The following is an 18,324-nucleotide window of genomic DNA, read 5'->3' as shown; positions in this document are numbered from 1 at the left end:
AATTTTATAAATGTGATTCTGAACTCTGTGTCATCCAGTAGTTTACTTCCTCCATCTCTCCCATTTGTGACATGCTTCTGTGTCTCCACATTTTGGTTGCTTCCCTGTGTTGATGGAATGGCTTTGTGTGGTAGGTGGCCTATAGGGGCCAGTAGCTCAGCTTCCCCAATCACCCAAGGTGGCTGCTTTTGGTACACCCCTTTGTGGACTGAGTGCAAATCTTGGTGTAGTTAAGCCTTTATTACTCTTGGTACATTTGGAGGAATTGACCTCCAGGCCAATTGGCTGTGAGGACCCGCTGGGTCTATAATGGAAGAACTGCTGCGCTGAAGACATGCTTATGGTGCAGGCCTTGTTTCAGTGGGGCTTTGGTGCTCACTGAGTCTGCCTCCTGAATGTGTCACTTGTGGATGTGAGGAGTTGAAATCTGGTGTCTCATACTGACCATTAGGTACACTGGCTTCTAGATCTCCAATGGGGTGCAATTCAGCTACTGCCTGAGGCCACTCTGCAGGAGCTATAGCAAGAAGCACAGTCTCATCCCTGCTTGGAGCTTGGAGGCTTTGGAGCTGTCTGTACTGGGTTGCAAGTTTGCTAGGTTAAATTGCAATAGAGAAGGCCATTCATATGCAAAAGCAACTGCTTAGAGCTTAGATGTGTTTGTAGATTATACAGGGCAGAGTCTCAGGATATCACTAGGCTAGGGCATGGCAAACAGCAATGACTAACAGTCAGCTGTCTCTGCCTCTCCTTGGGTCACCGCCCCCGCCCCCCGTGTCTCCTGCTCCAGCTCAGCAAGCAATTATTCTTGCTCACAGCTCTGCAAACAGGCCACCCTCACTTTCCAACCCAATGGCAGACAGTTTAGCTTCTTCCCAGAAACTGGATTTCAGAGATATTGGCAGCTTGTCTCTTTTTGGGTTGAAGAAAGCAATGCCTTCTGCCAGCCAGGATCCACCACTAGCCCGTATCGCACGTGCGAGCCCCCGTACCTCAGCTTTTCAGCGCTTGTGCCCCGATTGTTCTTTTCTCTTTCTGTCTAGTTGTAGAACTTCCACTCAGCCAGTTTTCCCGTGATTCCAGTGATAGACTTTTTGTCTTTTAGTTTCAGTTTTGAAATTGTTGTGCACAGCAGCAGTTTAGATGTTTACCAAGCCACCATCTTGGATCTCATAAAACTCATGCCTTTTAAAATGCACTAACTTCAATAAAATTGCACATATGGCTTTTTAAAAGTCATTTCAAAATGCTATATCGTACATCTCTTACACTTAAAAATATACTTGGCAAAAATGACTTTAACTTGTATGTTAAAAAGTTAATTGATGCCGAAGCCGGTTTGGCTCAGTGGCAGAGCGTTGGTCTGTGGACTGAAAGGTCCCAGGTTCAATTCTGGTCAAGGGCATGTACATTGGTTGCGGGCACATTCCTGGTAGAGGGTGTGCAAGAGGTAGCTGGTCGATGTTTCTCTCTCATTGACGTTTCTAGCTCTCTATGCTTCTCCCTTCCTCTCTGTAAAATATCAATAAAACATATATTTTTTTAAAAAGTTAATTGATATGGCCAAATTTCTAATCTAAGTTATTCAGTACTTATTTTTTTCAAGTTATTCAGTACTTAATTCTAGGATCTAAATGTGTGTGTGTGTGTGTGTGTGTGTGTGTGTGTGTGTGTAAAAGAATAGATGAATATATCAGTTGACCTGCAGAGATGACTAATATTTAAAAAATGAAGTTATAGCCATGGTTGGTGTGGCTCAGTTTGTTGAGTGTCATCCCATGAACCAAAGGGTCCTGAGTTTGATTCTCAGTCAGGGCACTTGCGTGAGTTGTGGGTTTAATCCCCAGGTTTGGGGGGGGGGGTGGCATGCAAGAGACTGGGGATTGATAGTTCTCTTTCCTTCTCCCTTCTTCTCTCTCTAAAATCAATAAAAGCATATTAAGAAATAAATAAATGAAGTTACATGTTTATAGTAGAATCTCATTTCAAAAAGCAAACCACAATAGTCTTCCCTATCCCTGTGTTTTTTAAAGGCATGGAAAATGTGTTGCGGGAGGAAAAAAGCAGGAGAATAGTCATAGGAAGAACTAAGCTCTCCCTCTAATTTAACATATATATATATATATATATATATATATATATATATATATATAATTCATTTTCTTAATAAGGAAGGGTGAGGGATAGAAAGTTCGAAACATTGATGAGAAAGAAACATCGATCACCTGCCTCCTGCACACCCCCTACTGGGTATGTGCCCACAACTAAGGCACATCTCTTGACTGGAATTGAATCTGGGACATTCAGTCCTCCGGTCGACACACCATCCATGGAGCCAAACCAGTCAGGGACTATCCCTCTACTTTTCCTGGCATTGTTCTGCTGGGTAAACATGGTTAAATTTTTAAGAAAAATTTGATCCTTAACTTTTAAGACTCCAGATATAGGTGTAAATGGGGAGGAAGGTTCTAAGAGTGTTTTACGGTCTATATTTTGGTGATCATGTGTTTTCTTGCTCATTTCAGAATATATCTTAATCTAATTTTCTGTAACAATAATGTTTATAAAAATAATGTTGCCTAAGAAACTTGGCAATATGTGACACAAACCACACTGATGTCTCAACTCTATTCAGGTCAAGAAGAAGGAATTAAATAGATGTAATCGTCCATTTGAGGGCCTTTCTATTGCCATTATTATCAGGGGTCATTCTTATCAGAGGCCTTCCCTGCTCAAACCCATCCTGCTCAACATATTTTTTTTCGACCTTTATTTTTAAAGGAGAGATAACAACATAGCAAAATAAGTCCAAATTTATTAACAATTTAAATTAAAAAAATAAACTCAAAAGATATATATATATATCAGGTCTCAGGATGAAGAAGGCCTTTCTTAGGTGAAAAGCAGAGGAAGAAGACCTAAATGGAGAAAATATCTACACTTGTTCAGATAGAAAGGACAACTGATTCTCAAAAATCACAGCAAGCAGAAACCGGTTTGGCTTAGTGGATAGAGCTTCAGCCTGCGGACTGAAAGGTCCCGGGTTTGATTCTGGTCAAGGGCATGTACATTGGTTGTGGGCACATCCCTAGTGGGGGGTGTGTAGGAGGCAGCTGATGGATGATTCTCTCTCATATATGTTTCTAACTCTATCTCTCTCACTCTTCCTCTCTGTAAAAAATCAATAAAATATATATATATATATATTAAAAAAAAAAAACACACAGCAAGCAAAGTAAAAAATAAAATAAAAGTGGGGAAAATATAAGATTAATATTCTTATGCATGTAAAGCCAAACACAAAAAAATAAACAAAAGACATGAACAAGTATTTCAGAAAGGAAGTTAAAATGGTCATTAAGCCAGAAACAAATGACTATCTTAATTAACAACCAAAGATTTAAAAAACCAACAACACAAGCACTTTTAATCTTCCATATGTTGCCAAAGATAAAAAAAACAGTGGTGATACCTGGTATTGGCCACATGTGGGAACACACAGCTCAGTCACTATTGGTAGGAATCGAACTCAAAGCAAGATGATCAAGGTCCTATGGCCAGGTGGTATGAATGTAAAATGGCTTAACAGCAAATAGTTTGGCAATTTGGCAATTGGCATCAGAAGTCTTAGACATACACATATGCCTTGACATTTCTAGTACTTTGTTTAAAGGAAAAATTCCTGAATGTGCGCACACAGATCCTAGAAGTATATTTATCTGAGCTAAGATAGGGAGGAATATGGACAACAGTGGGGACAGTGGGGGCAGAGGCAGAGCAAAAGAATTGGCCTATGCCAGAAATCACATCATTCACATGTGCAAATTAAAGAAATTTAAGAAATATTTGTCATCTGAAACCAGCTGGAAATGGACATGCATCCAAAATAGGACTAAATACGCAAAGCCAAGGCAAGACCAAATCTGTAAAATAAATTTTTGGCAAAAATTGGTCATTTGGCAAAATCATCAAATGGTAAATGGATTTCCAGTAACTCAGCTACTTCCAGCAGGGCCTCCTTGAATAATCATGTCACAACAGCCAAGTTGTTCTCTTTAAATGTAAAAGCCAGTAAATATTCATCTTTGTAAATAAGTCTGAGTTTAACATCATATTTCAATTGACTTGGCAAGTGAAGGAATGTTAGTTCCCTTCAATTTACAGTATTACCTGTTGTTCCCCTGGCATCCTTGGCATAAACAAATACACACCATGCTGGGATATGGATTCATTAATTTACAGAGAACTGCAAGTACTATGAAGACTCAATAGTCATGTATAAAATGAGTGGTTTTCTCCTGACAGCAAACCTCTGATAAGCAATATATGGTGGAGTAAAGGGTATTCCTACATCAGGAATAGGGGAGTTTCATAAGAAAGCAGAAATCTGAAGTGAGAAGAAAAGCTGACAAACATAAGAATGGCATTGGGTTTGTGGGTGGGTAAGAGAGCAACCAAAAGACTTGTATGCATGCCGATAAGCAGAACCCACATACACAGACAGTAGCAGGGGGTGAGGGCATGTGCTGGGTGTGGGAAAGGCAGGGAGAGGTTGATGGGCAAGAGGAAAGGAGACATATGTAATACTTTCGACAATAAAGAATTTAAATTTAAAAAAACAACAGCATGGATTGGTGTACCATATGAGTACCACCACAAACATGGATCATGTGCCCATGAAATGAGGGAGAAACGGTTGTGGTGTCAGGGGCAGAAATAAGTGCCTGAGTAGAAGAGCAAAGTGTCAGTTTTGACTTATTTCAATACCATTTGGTTAGGTTTCTCCTGCAGAAGCAAAACTAATACAGGATTTAGAAGATGGAAATAAACAGCCCATTGTGCCATCACCTAAAGTCACCACTGTGAATAGTTGGACGCATTTGTTTCCTTTCAGTGTTGTTTTCCATACTTTTTTTATAAGACACCTGACAACAGAATCTATGGTGAATTTTATGGCCTCTTATGTCCCCACCGCATATTTTAACACAAGGCATTTCCCACATCAAGAACTCCTCACAAAGATGCTTTAAAATTGCTCCTTGATATTCTATTTTAAGAACATGTCAGATATTATTTCATCATTTACATAATATTGATTGTTTTCACAATTTATCATGTTGCCTTTTATACTTAAAGCTACAACGAGTATCATTGTCTATAAAGACACCATTTCAAATTTCTAGACATTCAATTACTGAGCCAAAAGTATGAATTGTTATAAGTAAGTTTCTCTCCCCCAACATCAGATTATATTGGTTTGCTGAAACAGTTTGGTTCCATTTTGATTATTTTTGTTGGTTCTATTTTGTTTACATTTAGAGAGGCCAGTTTTGAGGGTTATAATAGGAATCTGCCCATGAATAGATTACTCAAATGCCATTAAAGTTGGGAGAAATTTGGGCTCTTCTCACCCAGCTACTCATTTTACAGATGGGGCCACAAAGACTGAGTGAGTCTGAATGACAGCTCAGGGTTACCCAGGACATGAGGGCTGGGGCGCAGGTTGAACTGGGTCTCCTGACCCCCAGACGAAGATGATCCTTATCTACTGACAGAGCATGGAAAGAAGATGAAGCAGTAGAGGGCACATTTGTGGGCTGGAAGGACATCTAGGCAGGGGGGAAGTGACATGGAGGTGAGAGTGTGAAGAGAGTCTGGGTGATGATAGACTGACATACGGCTGATCCTAAGGCACTAAGTGATACTACAGTAAGAAAGGACTCTGTAAAGGCAGAGAATAAAAGTAGCTTTTCCTTGCCCTACTTTATTTTTTAATATATTTTATTGATTTTTTTTTTTACAGAGAGGGAGAGTGATAGAGAGTTAGAAACATCAATGAGAGAGAAACATTGATCAGCTGTCTCTTGCACACCTCCCTCTAGGGATGTGCCTGCAGTAAGGTACATGCCCTTGACCAGAATCAAAGCCAGGACCTTTCAGTCCATAGTCCGATGCTCTGTCTGCTGAGCCAAATCAGTTTTGGCTTCTTGCCGTACTTTTTATTAATTATCCTAGAGGCTGAGTTTATAAAATTTGTACATCAGGAAGGTGGGGGGCGGGGGGGGAGTGAACCTCAGCCCAGCCTGGACCCTCTCCAACCTGGCATCCCTCTCACAATCTAGAACAACTGCCCCCCAACTGCTCACCTGCCTGCTTTCCTGATTGCCCCTAACTGCTTCTGCCTGCCAGCCAGATCACCCCCTAACCACTCCCCTGCCAGCCTGATTGATGCCTAACTGCTCCCCTGGCAGCCTGATTGACCCTTACTGCGTTCCCTTGCAGGCCTGTTCACCCCTAACTTCCCTCCCCTGAAGGCCTGGGTCCCCCACAACTGCTTTTCTCTGCAGGCCCTGTTGCCCCAAACTTCCCTCCTCTGCCGGCCTGATCACCCCTAACTGCTCTCCCTTGCAGTCTTAATCACCTGCAACTACCCTCCCTTACTGCCTTGTCCTTCCCAACTTCACTCCCCTGCTGGCCTGATCCCTCCCAACACCCATCCCCTGCTGGCCATCTTGTGGGGCCATCTTTTGTTCACATGGGGACAGCCATCTTGTGTGTTGGACTGATGGTCTATTTGCATATTACTCTTTTATTAGATAGGTTAGAGACTTGGTGCATGGGTAGGAGTTGGCTAGTTTGCCCTGAAGGTGCCCCTAATCAGGGTGGGGATTCCCTTTGGGCATGGGGTAGCCTGGGCGAGAGGCCTATGGTGGTTTTCAGGCTGGCCATGCCCACTGGGGACACAAACAGAAGCCCTGGTATCTGGGATTTATTTATCATGTATAATTGAAACTTTGTAGCCTTGAGCAGAGGCCAGGGCTGGCCAGGGTGGCAGGTAAGCTTGGCTTCCTCTATTGCCAAGGATACGCAAGCCTCCTGTTTGCTGCAGCTCAGTGACCACAGCCATTTTGGTTGGGTTAATTTGCATACTTGCTCCTGATTGTTTGGTGGCTATGGCTTGTGGGTGTAGCAGAGTGATGGTTAATTTGCATGTTTCTCTTTTACTAGTTTAAATAATAGTTGCTAGAATTTATATAACACTTTAAAGTTCCAGAAGATAATGTATTCACATATATTATCTTTTTTGTTCCAGTTATTTATGCATTCACTGGTTGTTTCTTGTAGGTATCTTGACTGGGGAAAGAACCTGCAACCATGGTATATCGGGACAATGCTCTAGTCAACTGAACAACCCAGCCAAGGCTTGACATACACTGAGTGGACAGATTATTATGATCTCTGAATGCATAATAATCTGACCACTCAATATATATCCTATATAATAAAAGGCTAATATGCAAATTGTCCCCTTGTCCAGGAGTTCGACCAGCAGGCAGGATGGCCAACCGCCCATGTCCCCTCTCCCTGGCCAGGCTGGCCGGACCCCACCCATGCACTAATTCATGCATCAGGCCTCTAATATATATATATATACACATACACACACACATATACACATATACACACATAAATACATTGAGTGGCCAGATTATTATGTGTTCAGAGATCATTATAATCTGGCCACTCAGTGTAAATTATTTTGAGCCTCACCCCAGTCCTTTACAGACAAAACATGGAATGTTCTAGATCATTTGTCTAAGATCACATAGCAAGCATGTAGTGAGGTTGAGGGTGACATTCAATTCCTTTTACCAGATACACTATTTCTTAACCCAAGATCCGTGGCAATATTAGTAAGCAGTTTGCATATCGGCTATAATGCCACTATTTTTGTAGCTTAATTTACAGACCTGTGATGTTGCTCTGTGCACAATGTCAATCTTGAAATAGAAAGCTGCATTATTCTCTGCATTAAGTTTTGTAATGGAATGAGACAGAACCCTCTTCACATCTTGGCTGTCGACAGGTATCTCTGATGGGCAGCCACGGCAACCAATTAAAAAATCCTCCTCTGAAAGAAGAAGCAGGTATAAGTCAGTGTGTGCACCAAAGAAACAGTCTATCCTAGTACCTCTCCTGCACATTGTTCAGCACTAATTAGCAGAGGGCCATGTGCAGCCTAAAGGCCAGTAGTGAGTGGGTAGAGGTTGTCTGTATGACCTTCACCTTACTGCCTGTCCTCTTTTCCTCTCCTCAGAGTCAAGGGTATTTAGTGAAACCTTCCATCAGAAGGTGTTAGCTAGTACACCCTCAATATCAATGAGCTGCACTGTTCCTATGTTTTTGCATTTTTGAAAGAAAGTGTAAAAAAGCAACGCTTAATTTAAAGGAATGATTCTTTGGTGGGAAAATTTTAAGTCCTCTGATTCTAGTGAGCAGGGAGCTTCAATGATGCTTCTCACTGTGGAATGTATGCAAACATCTTCCAAATAAGAAAAGCCAACTCTTGGTATATGAAACACTGGCTTGACCATAAATTTGCACTATCTCACTTTCCCCCATTATAACCTGCAGGAGGAAAAAAGTATTTAATTGAAAGAATTTTATTCTGAGTGATTAAATAAGAGACACAGCTTCCCCAACTTATAACACCTGATATAGTGACATCTGATTCACAAGAAAGACCAGCTGACATTGCATCTAGAGATCAGTTTTGCTCAAAGAACATATCTTTCCTTCCATCACCATATTCCCTCTGGCCACTGGGAGAGCAGTCCCAAGTGCATCAGCTACAGCACACAGCTGTGCAGAAATGGGGAAAAGCTGTAATGGTTGTTAATTATATCATTGCACCTAATGCACAATTCCTATAAAAAGACCTCACCAGTTGTCTTAGATCAGCATATACTAATATATTATAGCACAAACATGTATTATCACATACCTGATATTAACCTACACTTCTGTGAGAATGAAGTAATTCTTAGCTGAGGATCCACGTGTGCAAGATCTGTACATCTACCGGTATTCTAGATTTTTAAAAGTAAATAAGTTAAAAAAGGTTTTTAAGAACTTTTAAAGTAAACAACTAGTAAAATTAAATATAGGATGTTGACTTTGCAAAGAAAACAAAACAAAATATAATCCTACTGCAAAAGAGAGAATAAGAAACAATTAGGTATTATTATCAACAACAATAAATATATTTACACAACACATGAAATAAGATGACAAGAATACCTACCATAGAAATTATAATCATAAAGCCCAGCCAGCATGGCTCAGTGGTTGAGTGCCAACCTATGAACCAGGGGATCACGGTTCGTTTTCCAGTCAGGGTTTATGCTCAGGTTGCAGGCTTGATCCCTAGTGTGGGATCTGCAGGAGGCAGCTGATCAATGGTCCTCTCACTCATTGATGTTTCTATCTCTCTCACTCTTTCCCTTCCTCTCTGAAATCAATAAATATATATTTAAAAATAATATATTTGAATAGGTGAAATATCTTTTAGAAAGACAAAGAATTCCAGAATAGCCCATGTTCTCTGTGGTTTAATATCAACCCAGGAACCAAGAGGTCACGTTTAGATTTCCTGGTCAGGGCACATGCCCAGGTTTTGGGCTAGATCCCCAGAGTGGGGTGTGCAGGAGGCAGCTGATCGATGATGTTTTTCTCTCATTGGTATTTCTATTTCTCTATCACTCTCCCATCCTCTCTTTCTAGAATTCAATATAAACATTTTTTTTACAAAGGCAAAGACTTCCAAATTAAGTTAAAAACAAAATTAATATATTACATTTTTTTAAAGAATAATGTAATATAAAGGATAAAAGTAGATCAAACACAATGGATGATAAAACTATATGAAGTAAATATAGACAGAAAAAAGATCTAGCGTATTACTAATACTGGACAAAGTAAAATTCAAGGTAACAAAAAAACTCATGATGGTAGTAAAGAAGATAATTTTATATTTATAAAGATATAGGACTTGTATACATGCATATAAGTACAACCAATGGACACAAAAACTTGAGCATTGGAAAAAAGGAGATAAAAGAATACCTTATTTTACACATAGAACAATCAAAGGAAAGAATGCAAAGCTGTTAGAGTTAATCAGAGCTCACTTGCTGAATATAAGGTAAATATATCTAAATTGATACATTTATATAAAAATAATATTAAAAAATAAAATGGAAAACAAAATTTAAATCTTCAGAACAATAACAAAGAACAAACAAACAAAAAACATGCTTACAAAACTTAGAAATAACTTCAGTGAGCAATGTTCTGGACATATAAATAAAATTACACCACTTTTAGAAGTTTAAAATAAAATTTGATTAAGTATACATGTATGCCAAGTTCTTGACTGAAAAGATAAAATATAGTACACACATCAATTCTTCTTAAATTAATTTAAATATATTTTTCTTGATTTCAGAGAGGAAGAGAGAGGGAGAGAGAAGTATAAACATCAATGATGAGAGAGATCCATTAATTGGCTGCCTCCTGAACTAGGGATTGAGCCCACAACCTGAGCATGTGCCCTTAACTGGAATTGAACCTGGGTCCCTTTGGTCTACAGTCTGATGTTCTATCCAGTGAACCAAACCAGCCAGGGCCCCTCTATCTCTTTTGATATTTATGTTTTCTTTATATGTTAAATGAATATGTGTCTATACTTTTATATACATTTTAACTAATCATGTTATAACCATTTTATTAAGTCACAAAAAAATCTGTAAGCATACTTTCAATGGCTGCATATATTCTACTGAATGGATATACTGTAATTTATTTAAACATTCACTAATGTTGAAAACATTTCCAATGTTTTTCTATTGATAATAATGCTGAATGTAATATCTTATTTTCTGGGTTTCTCATTTTCTTCCCACATAATGGAATTGTAGAAGTAGAATAACAGACTAAGGGCTTGAAGCAATCACCTGTTTTAAGTAGTTTTCTGCGAAAATGCAAATGTCCCTGAGATGGTCATTGTGTCTTAGGTATCCGCACATGCACTAACTACTGCCACCTTGTGATACACTCTTGTAACATAACTTTGGTTCTGATAAAGTGATGGAGGCTCAGGATTGTTATTAAAGGAAGGAAAGGGGAGGGAGAAGAATAAAATAAGCAAAGGCAAGTTTGAAGTTGAGGAGTGTCCTGCACAGAGCCCAGGGACACCGGGAAGAACCTTAGCAGGTGGGGAAGAAAGAAAGACAGGAAAGTGTGAAGACATGGACAGACAAACTTGACATGGCATCATTTTATCTCAGGCCCTGGTTTCATCTGTAAATGCTTATTGCCAGATATCAGAGCTTGGTAAGTAAGGCAGCTTGGTAAAAATGCTTATTACCAGATACAGAGTTTGGTAAGTAAGGCAGCTTGACTAGTGACATGGAGAATGTGGCTGTGAATTCATGCACGTCATCTAAAATCTTAGTGACTGTGTCTTCCTATGTAGCTGAGTATTCCCATACCTGTAAATACTGGACACCAATGGATAATAACTTTATAATTTGATTTTAGCCTACTTACACCTTTGGGAAGGGCTTTGCAGTCTGGGGTTAAGACTTCAAACTTATTCTTGGTACAATTAGTTTGCTCAATTATGTAAGTAACTTCATAGTTCCATCCGGACATCACCTGAAACAATTTTGAATTGAATAGTTAAAGGGCAGTTTAAACATTATTCAGTGTATTAAAAGGAACTTAGAATACTGCCTGGCATATTGCAATTACTCAAAAATATAAACTCTTATTGCTAGGCAGAAGTCATGACTGAATAAATATTGAGCACTTTATGACTCTCACACTCCTCACCCCCCCACACACACACTCCAACAAATCTCTCTATATAAAAGCCTAAGTGACCATGACAACTGGAATAATTGAACAGTTGACTGAACAGGCTGGCAGGGGGGTTAGTGAGGAATGACCAAACCACTGAGCAGCAATCAGGCAGGCAGAGGGCCAATTGGGGGTGACCAGGTCAGGAGAAGAAGGGCAGTTAGGGGCAACCAGGCCAACAGAGGCGGGGGGGGGGCAGTTAGGGGTGACCAGGCTAGCAGGGCTGCCAGTTAGGAGTGATCAGATTGATGGGGGGAGTGGGGCAATTAGGGGCAACTAAGTCAGTGGGGGAAGCAATTGGGGGCAATCAGGCCTAAGATAGAAGTGGTTAGGGGTGATTAGGCTGATGGGGGGTGGAGGGGAGCAGTTAGAGGCCATCAGGCAGGCAGGCAAGTGAACAGTTAGGAGCTAGTGGTCCAGGATTGTGAGAGGGATGTCCAACTGCTGGTTTTGGCCAGATTCTCTGGATTGGACATAAACGAGCAGTTGGACATCCCCCAACGGATCCTGGATTGGAGAGAGTGCAGGCTGGGCTGAGGGGACCTGGACCCTCTCCCTCCCATGCACGAATTTGATGAACTGGGCCTCTAGTCTGAAAATAAAAGGCAATATATAGGTGGAATTACTGTATTTCTTTAAGAAAAACTTAGCAACATTTCCTCAGCCAGCCAACAGAAAAATAATGACCTTTTGAATTTTGTGAAATATTAATAATACTCTTTTAGAACCTTAAAAAAACCTTGGAGCTAGAATGGCCTTTACTGATAAGTTCTCAAGTTCCCAGACAGTAAGGCAGTACTTTTTGTGCTACTTTATCTTAGGCTAGTCCCACCCTGATAGCTGCTATGAACATAATTGAGTAGAACAAGCTCTTGCATGAAGGGAAATTGGGTGGTCTATTGAAAGCAGGGACTGTTTCTGACTAAAGTACCCTGTTTCTCCGAAAATAAGACTGTGTCTTATATTAATTTTTTCTCCCAAAGTTGCGCTAGGTCTTATTTTCGGAGGATGTCTTATTTTCGGGGAAACACGATAGGTCCCTCATAATTAGACACTGAAATTTTGACCCAGTCAACTGTCACTAAAAACTTAGTAAAGTGGGTCAATGAAAAGGCCAGATTTCCAAGTATTTCTTTTTTTTTAATGATATGAAAACTAGAGAGTTCAGAAAATTTAGAGAGTTCAGAAAATTTAGAGAGTTCTCAGAAAGCCATGCCACCTGTTTGGGTACCATATAATATTTTGGAGCCATGTTTGACTCATGATAGCTAAGTGATAATGTAATTTTCTCAAAACCTTAAGGCTAGACTGATCTTTTCATCTCACCATCTCTCAGAAAAACATGTATTTCTGACTACCCATTCATTAAAACCCACCTCAGAGCCAAGGGTCTGATTAGCCACACTTTTCCCCTTTATATATTGCAGTTTCCGAATCACTTTGACTCAAGAGAAAGTTCTTTACCTCCTATGACAGTCAGATGAGGACAGAAAGAGCTGCCTCACCACCGGTCATGGAATCATAGGCTTTCTATTGACCAATGGTTTATTTTAGGCAATGAAACCCTAAACATAAAGATCCAACAAATTTTAACAATACTGTGAGAAATGAAAACTAAAGCACAAACCTGTCTCTCTGACTTTTTTACTTCTTTCACAGCAAAGAGGTGGGAATGATCAGTGTGGTTGTTAAAATGTTGAATGGCATGTCTCAGAACAGGGTCCAAGTCATGGGGGACTGTTGTTATGGGGTACACGCAGCCATGGCATTCATACTCGTAGGTCACCACAGCGCCCTCGGCTTGACAAAGAAAAAGTAGACAAAAGGGCAGCGTTAATGAGCAAAAGCCACATTCAGATACATTGTCCTAAATAAGTAAGATAATTTTGAAGACTCTGATAAGCAGACTTGCTAGTAAATTCTATTATGTATTAGGAAAAGGGAACATAGGACTGCTTTTTAAGAAAAATATATGTTTTATTGATCTTTTATTTATTTAGTTTTTTTTACAGAGAGGAAGGGAGAGGGATAGAGAGCTAGAAACATTGACCAGCTGCCTCCTGCACACCCCCTACCAGGGATGTGCCCGCAACTAAGGTACATGCCCTTGACCGGAATTGAACCCAGGACTTTTCAGTCTGCAGGCCAGGCTGATGGTCTATGCAATGAGCCAAACCGGTTTCAACAGAACTGCTTTTTTCAGAAAGGAAAAAACTTAACATTGACTTAGAAACATTTTATGTGCATACTATTGTGCATAATTATTTTAAATTTATTTAAAAATCATTGTAGTGCCCTAGCTGGTTTGGTTCAGTGGATAGAACGTTGGCCTGCGGAATGAAGGGAACTGAGTTCAATTCTGGTCAAGAGCATATGTCTGAGTTGGGGGCTTGGTCCCCAGTGGGGGACATGCAGAAGGCAGCTAGTCAAGGATTCTTTCTCATCATTGATGTTTCTATCTCTCTGTCTCTTTCCCTTCCTCTCTGAAATCAATGAAAATATATTTTTTTAAAATAATTGTAAATTATAAAAATAATACATTAATTTATCCTCTTATAAAATAGTAAAACACTACAGATATAGTATTATTTCTTTTTCAGTGTTGATTAAAGTTCTTGAAGCCTCGTTAGGATATGTTTTGTATCAATTCATTTCAACAAACATGTACATATTTTGCTCCTGCTGTAATATGTCAGGTGCTGTGCTAGACTGTGGGATTACTTTAACTTGTTAGTTAGGGTCACTGGTGTGCTGGGGAGCAAAGGGGAGGCTTGGCTGGAAAGTTGTAAGGAGGACATTCTGATAAAAGGAATGTGTGTGGAAGGCCACCTGCCCTATTTATCGGAATTCTGACTTAGTGGAGACATAGGGAATGTCAAAGGCAGTGCCCCTAATTATGCCTTGACCTTTCCAAACAAGTCTGATTACATACAGACTTGTGTGTAATCAGGTGTTTACTGGAATCTTTATGCTTAATCTCTGGATGCTCTTGCCTAGAGGACAATGTAAACACATGTGTCCTCCCAAGATTACTCACCCTACTGATTATATCTAACGATAAAAAGTGCAATAAAAGGCTAACAAGGCAGACAATGCAGAGCCAGGAGCCCTTTAGTCCTGTCTTTCACAGTCAAACTGTGTCTGATTAATCTGATCATCCATAGTTCGGGTGCTGATGGTCAGCCCTGGCAGTGGTGAAGGTGTTGGGCAAAATTGAGTGGGAGAGACTGAACTGCAAATGGATATTTCAAAATAATCAGCAAGAGCTTGAAAAGGCAGGAGCCCAGAGTGAGCTCTAGAAAGACTTTCCTGAGGAAAAGACGCTTGAGCTAAGAAGGTTGTAAAGTGGTCAAGGTTAATTAGGCAACATAAAGTGTGAGCCTGAGAAGAAGGAGCAAAGGGAGGAATGGCTCTCAAGAAAGCAGGATGAGTCAGGGCAGCATGTAGAATGTGGTGTATACACTTTTTACTGGGGCTTAAAGAGGGAGGCAGGGACTGGCAATTGAGGTTTGGACAATTGGTAGAAAAGTCCTCTGCTGTGGAGCCTGGGCCAGTCTGCAGAGGTCAGGGGTTATGAACTATATTCCAAGGGTTATGGGCTCCTTGGTGAACCTGATGAGAACTATGGCGCCATCTCCAGGAAAATGCTGGTATTCACAATGTTCTCCATATAATTTCAGGGTGTGCATAGACCCTCTGAAGTGAATAAAGAGTGGTTGGCAGTAAGGATGGGGACCCACTGACGGGGTGGTAATAAAATAATGTAAAATATTAAAACAGGAGTAAGCTTGAATTAAGTTACCAAGTCATGTTTCTAACAGATAGCCTTAGCCTGCTGGTCAGTAGAGACACATGCTGTAGAGGGGAAGTCATGAAGGCTTCCTGGGCCCGTTTGCCTTGGGCTCTGACTGTCCGAGTGTGTAGGACCCAAACAGAAGCAGGAGGCCAACAGTGTTCTACAGCAGTGTCCCTCAGTTACAAGTAGGTCAACACAACTCCCCTTGCAGCTGTTTCTTGGCACTCACTCACTCCATAAGCATGTGTATCAAAAAAAAGATTTGCTGGGTGACTATTCATAGCTTTCCTCACTGTTCTCCCCTTGCAGAAGGTATGTTGCATCAGGGCATTGGACAAAACTAACCAACTAAAGGGGACTTACATAGGAAACAAGAGAGAATTACTGATGAGAAAACAAAAGATTGATGAACACAGAAGGGGAGGGGGAAGAGAGTAGAGACCAGCAGCTGGTTTGCTGACCTCCAGGGCAGCTCTGACTGGGGTAAGAGGATAGATGGAACAGTCTTTTGAAGGTGAGAGGAGTTGGGAAAGATGCAAATTCAGTTTTACCAGGCAAGGGAATGATTTTTCATCCTTCTCCAACATTTCTAGGGAGGATTTTAAAAAAGTTTTTAAAGATTATTTGGCCAAATAGATTTCAGATGAGGGGTTATGGACCTAGTAGTAAGTGTGGATCTACAAGATGTGGCAAAGAGCTTTTTCTCTCCTCATATATAAGTGCAGTGGTCTGGATCCTATGAAAATTTGCTTATGAGATAAAGTTCTTAAACTAAGTAATAAAAAACAATTCCAATTTTTTTTAAATTGTGATTTCTTTTCTGTTTTCAACTGCTTTTCTTTGAATGCCACTTCTTGCAAGAGCTGAAACTCAAGAAATGTAGTTTTCCTTATGGATGACTAAGGCCAAGATTGAAAATTGCTCCTCCACTGACGTTCATGAGGATGCTACTCTGGAGTCTCCTATACTAAAACCTTATCTTGCATAAGGCCAGTTCTGGGTTGGCTTTTGTCATTGACCTTCCCTTGATGTGGCCATTCTTCTGCACCCAGGCACTGTGTCACCAGAGGGAAGGAGCTAATAGTGGTTATATCTCTGCATAAGTGGCTCTATTTTTACAACTCTGCTAATTGATAGCTATGTGATACTGGGAAAGATATTTAACTGTGCTTGGCCTGGGTTTCCTCATTTGTAAATGAGAACATTAACACTTGCCTCATAGTATTGTTGTGAGGATTAAATAAATCAACATATATAAAACTATTATCAATGTGGCTAGCAATAAGTGCTCAATAAATACCAGCTATGATTACTTTTATTCTGATGACCAACACATTCTTATGCTTGTAACTTCAAGCCTGCCATCTAGTTTCAGTCTACAATTACCCTCTGCAGTGAGAATTACTGTGATTCCATTTTCAGGAAAAGGGAAATAAAATGGTGAAGAACTTTTGAAGGATTGCAGGCTGTGTCTGACCTCAAATCCTGTGCTTTTCTGGCTTTAGGACACCGCCACAATTGAGGCATGAGACATGTTTTCTAGTCTTTGCCCAGGGCCTTTGCACACCCTTAATTGAGCGTTGCTGTCCAGGGAGAGTCCAGGGGATGATTGGCAGGAGCCTGGCCCCACCTCAGGACTCTGTCACTATAGACCCCAACCCCCACCAAGGCTGCAAATGGCCTTGTGCAGCCACCCACTGCCCTCTGGGAAGGGGCTTTGTCCAGTTTATGCTTCTAGGCAGCGCTACCCTATATATCAGTTACCTGGAGTAACGTGGCAGGTCTGGGTTGTCACGAAGAAATCCCAATCCCAATGCCTCTTCCCTATGGTGGCCGTGCATTCTCCTGTGGCCTAGAAAGAAAGAAAAAGGAGACCATTTATCTTAATTTTTCAGATGGAAAACTGCACCTAGTGCTGTTGCTAAGTACAGCTTTTCTCTTATTTAAAACTTAAGATTCTTTTCTAAGGAAGTTTTGAGACACAAGAATGAATGTTTCTGTAGCCTAATCATTATTATTTACAAGTCATTTAATATTCATGAGATGTCAGGAGGAGTGGCAGTGTAGATAGTGAGCTTTTAAAATAATGCTATGGCTAAAACCAGTTTTGCTCAGTGGATAGAGCTTAGGCCTGTGGACTGAAAGGTCCCAGGTTTGATTCCGGTCAAGGGCATATACCTTGGTTCCGGGCACATTCCCGGTAGGGGGTGTGCAGGAGGCAGCTGATCCATATTTTTCTCTCATTGATGTTTCTAACTCTCTATCCCTTTACCTTCTTCTCTGTAAAAAAATCAATAAAATATATAAAAATAAATAAATAAATAAATAAATAAATAAATAAATAAATAAAATAATGTTATGTTTGGAGCACTGGAGGTATTTCTTTTTCACCAAGGTGAACACAGTGCCCTAAAACTAGCCTGCCAGACTCTCCTCTTATAGTTCAACTTCAGGGTTCCACTGTACAGAGGATGAGGAGTTTTTGATACCATGGTAATACCCAGTTATTCACTGAAAAGGAGCAAAGGGAAGGCCAAATAGACACAGGCCCAGTAAAGTCTGGGTGATGTAGGGAAGGTACTTGTCTGTCAGTCACACCTGGGGACATAGTTGGTTTGGCCATTGCAAGCATGGGAAGTTTTCAGATATTAAACTCCTAAATAAAGTTCACTCTCTTGCCTCTCTTGCACCCTTCCCTGCATGCTCCCACATGGCCTGCAGCCATAAACTCCCTCTCTCCCCCTCCCCCCATACAATGGACTAATAGATGGCCCATAGCCTGATGCTTTGCCTGACCCAGCTCCACCACAAATGGAAACTTGGCA

The 18,324-nt window shown here is 40.5% G+C and overlaps 1 protein-coding gene and 1 long non-coding RNA gene across 2 annotated transcripts in view; one reads left to right on the top strand and one right to left on the bottom strand.

Annotated features, from left to right (window-relative positions):
* Positions 1-3,203, top strand: part of LOC311616485 — a 122,353-nt gene extending 119,150 nt beyond the window's left edge. The window contains exon 2 of the long non-coding RNA XR_014793904.1: positions 1,685-3,203. This is a non-coding gene — a long non-coding RNA (uncharacterized lncRNA). The remainder of the gene's footprint in view (positions 1-1,684) is intronic.
* LOC311616478 (kininogen-1-like) overlaps positions 1-18,324 on the bottom strand; it is a gene marked incomplete at its 5' end in the record, with an annotated part of 37,772 nt that overhangs the window by 8,514 nt on the left and 10,934 nt on the right. The window contains 5 exons of the mRNA XM_084871833.1: positions 7,752-7,912; positions 8,786-8,870; positions 11,392-11,499; positions 13,331-13,503; positions 17,264-17,351. Of these exons, the coding sequence (XP_084727959.1) occupies positions 7,752-7,912; positions 8,786-8,870; positions 11,392-11,499; positions 13,331-13,503; positions 17,264-17,351 (615 nt within the window). The remainder of the gene's footprint in view (positions 1-7,751; positions 7,913-8,785; positions 8,871-11,391; positions 11,500-13,330; positions 13,504-17,263; positions 17,352-18,324) is intronic.

Source organism: Pipistrellus hanaki (genome assembly GCF_964339955.1).
Source record: "Pipistrellus hanaki genome assembly, chromosome: 2".
Classification (NCBI taxonomy): Eukaryota; Metazoa; Chordata; class Mammalia; order Chiroptera; family Vespertilionidae; genus Pipistrellus; species Pipistrellus hanaki.
This window is presented reverse-complemented; position numbering and strand designations above follow the sequence as displayed.